The 3,531-nt window shown below is 35.5% G+C and overlaps 1 protein-coding gene across 1 annotated transcript in view; it reads right to left on the bottom strand.

Annotated features, from left to right (window-relative positions):
• Nucleotides 1-516: 516 nt before the first annotated feature.
• LOC105980153 (slit homolog 2 protein-like) overlaps nt 517-3,531 on the bottom strand; it is a 149,433-nt gene continuing 146,418 nt past the window's right edge. The window contains exon 5 of the mRNA XM_013008894.1: nt 517-565. Coding sequence (XP_012864348.1) covers nt 517-565 — 49 coding nt within the window. The remainder of the gene's footprint in view (nt 566-3,531) is intronic.

Genomic DNA, 3,531 nt, shown 5'->3' with positions numbered 1-3,531 from the left:
AACAAATTCAAGTAGGAAGGCGAATTGTACCAAATCAGATTGGATTTCTGTAAATCTAAGTATTTTAATAAAGATAATAAACATGTGAAATGATCATCTAAGAAAATTATAAAATATTGAACATTACTACTTAAATATTAGAATATTTCAACACTGAAATTCTTACATGAAATTGTACTAATTAATCTACTTATCGATTTTCACATACAACAAAGTATATAATTTAGAGAACAAATGTAATTCAACTTTTAACACTTTGTAAAATTATCATTACACAATAATTGAGAAAATCCCACAAGTGAAATTTTATTATATAAAGTGGTATACTATAGGGGTTATTTTGGAAGATTTGAAAAAGAAACTTGTACGAGCCTTTGAAAAATTTAAATTCATGAATGATTTTTTCCAATTATTTCAATTTTTTGTGACATAAAGTTAAAAATTATTTTTATTGTCTTTATGTAGTTGTACAAAGGTATTTCAATTCAGCATGCCAATGTATGAATACAATGCATCTTAATCCGTGTCCGATTTATTCCAGAATTCAATAGGATGGATAAGTAATCTAGATCAGAAGGAAAGAGTTTCAGAGGATGATGAAACCTTGTTAATTCTTATAAAGTTAAGATGCTCTGAAATTGATAAGCAGATAAATGTAATCTCTTCAATCAGTTTAACATTCCTAAAAATTGATCCTTGCCAGCAGAAAATATGCCGGGAATAAAATTGGTCCCATGCACCTTCTGCTGTGCCAGTACCTTGACAGGAACAAGTGATTCCACTTAGAGATTTAATTTGTTCATGGCAGGAAGCAATGCAACACATTACCTTTGGCTAAACAATCAATCAAAAACGTTAAATGACAAAGAAGGACTGAAACTGGCAGGAGAATTTTAACTACCCAAGTAAAATATCAAGTCAATCATGTGCCTATGATTTCATCCTCATAAAAATAGGACAGGTGATGCAAAGGTTTACTGAAACTTTCATGAGCCTATAATTGATACTCAGTAGTAGAGTAAATAATATTAAAGACAACTTGCCTTACCAAGAGAACTGTAACACAGGACATTTATATTTGTATTATATTTTATGATATGACTTCACTTTTCATTTGTTCTATGAAGAGAGCGGCAGTGCTTGGACTGGGAAAATGGAGCGGAGAAATAAAAGTTGGAGAAATTGCAAGGGAGAATCAAATGCAGGCCTCGTACACACACGAGAATTCTACCATCTACCCACGCATCCTCAGGAAGCGATCTCAGGTTCCACCTAGAAGTATTATTTAAATCCTAAATGACCAGTTTATATAAACATGTTCAACACATACACATCAAATTCTGATGTAGACACAGTAAAATAATACACGATAAAATAACCACTTTGCACAACGTTTTCAACGTTGGTCAAGATTCAGGGATGTTTTAAGACTTGCAGAGAATAATCACTTGTTTTATATTTCCTGAGGCATCTGTATTCCCTCTGTCCTTTGGCCTCAGCCTCTCTTTCTGGCTTTAAATAGCTTTCCACTATTATAGTTAATTTTGTTTTCCAGCAATTTGAAAAAAAACAAGAATTCTCCCTTCTCTTCATCAATCTTAATGATTCCTTTATGTTCTGTCTGCGAATTAACTTTGAATGTACTCTGAAATTTTGATTTAAGCTAGGCAAATTGTGCATCACTTCTCTTGGATGGAAAAAAAAAGGAATATGGAATGAATGCTATGAAGAGCAAGAACAGAGATTCCTGGTGTGAGGTGTAGGAAGCAGAAAGAAACTAGGAGAAAAGAAAACAAAAGCTCCCCAAAGGGGAAATAATAGAAATATGTATTAAATGATAAAAAATGTATTAAATATTTGCATATCCACATGCCCAAATATCCCCCTCCTTTCTCTCTGTCCACCCTTCTCTTCTTTATGATCGCTGTTTGTTTGTTTGTTTTTTTTACTTCTTAACACTCTTGTATTATTGCTACATCTTATCCTTTTTGAGAAAACAAAACCAAACAAGTCTAGGGTGGTCTGGTTTGTCTCTTAAGACCACAGTCCAAATGTCTCCTCTGGGAGACATTTGTTTTTCTCTACTCTGTCCAGTCCACCTGCCTGATCAGCCTCCTACACTCTTTTGGCTACTACAGCTTCCTATACTGAAGGTAACATATTTGTCTGTGTATTTAGACATGTTATATGAGAATGTAAGCCTCCCGAGGGCAGGACTCCTAGCAGATATATCCACATCGATGACCCTAGTGGCGTGACGAGCCTTGCATGCAATAAAAACGAAGGAAGTAAAGAACAGAACATAGAAACACATTGATCCATAGGACAGTTTTTTATAATCAAGCAAAATAAACACTTTCACATCTGTAGATTAGAGTAAGGGGGAAAAACAGATTCTCAGGAAAGAAAACACATGGAAATGAAAGTTAGGATGTTTTATTCTAGCATCATCAATCCTGGCATCTCTCAGCATGAATTTTACTGTCAAAGGTTTATTCATTCCCAGTAAACAGCAATCTTCCATAGCAAATCCCTTTTATATGGTCTCAAGGTCAGTCTATAATTATGCATTCTCCTATAATTGCACTCTTCAGATATCAAAAGCCTAGATAAAGCTTAAGGAAAGTATACTATATATCAAAATCTAGACAGCCCAAAGATTGCATAACCACATTGAAATTGCTATTACTACTACTACTACTACTTTCAGTCATGAGGCTTGAACTCAGGCCCTGGGTGCTGTCCCTGAGCTCTTTTGCTCAAACCTAGCACACTACCTCTTGAGCCACAGAACCAATATTTGAGTGGTTGATTAAAGATAAGAGTCTCACAGAGACTTTTCTGCCTGGATTGGATTCAAACCATGATCCTCAGAGCTCAGCCTCCTGAGTAGCTAGGATTACAGACATGAGCCACTAGCACCTGGCCGAAGTTTAATACTTGTATATATCCAGTAGAATAAATATATCTTATTAACAATGTTTCTTATGAATTTTTATTTTTCCATGTGTTACTTTTTTCAAAATCATGCTATGCCCATGTTAAAAATCTAAGGGAAACTGATTCAGGGAAAGTTTAATTTCTGATAAAATCTTAACCTCTTTATAAAGGTCTGACAAATTGGGAAAGTATTTACTTATTAACTTTTATGTAATTGTCCTGTTCATTTATCTCATGGTACTGGGCTTTAAATTCAACATCTGGATTGGTTAGAAGTGTTGTACCCCTTGACCCATACCTCTAGCCTTCTGTATTTTTAAGCTATGTTTTTCAGATAGGCTCCCTCTTTGGGGCCCAGGCTGACATTACTGTATGATACTTGCATCTGTGATTCTTTTTTTTTTTTAATTGGGTCTGGTCGTGGGGCCTGAACTCTGGGCCTGGGCACTGTCCCTCAGCTCTTCAGCTCAAGGCTAGTGCTCTACCACTTGAGCCATAGTGCCACTTCCGGCTTTTTTCATTTTGCTTATGTGGTGCTGAGGAATCGAACCCAGGGCCTCAGGCATGCAAGGCAAGCACTCTACCACTGAG

This window comes from Dipodomys ordii, unplaced genomic scaffold, assembly GCF_000151885.1.
Source record: "Dipodomys ordii isolate 6190 unplaced genomic scaffold, Dord_2.0 Scaffold8, whole genome shotgun sequence".
Lineage (NCBI taxonomy): Eukaryota > Metazoa > Chordata > Mammalia > Rodentia > Heteromyidae > Dipodomys > Dipodomys ordii.
This window is presented reverse-complemented; position numbering and strand designations above follow the sequence as displayed.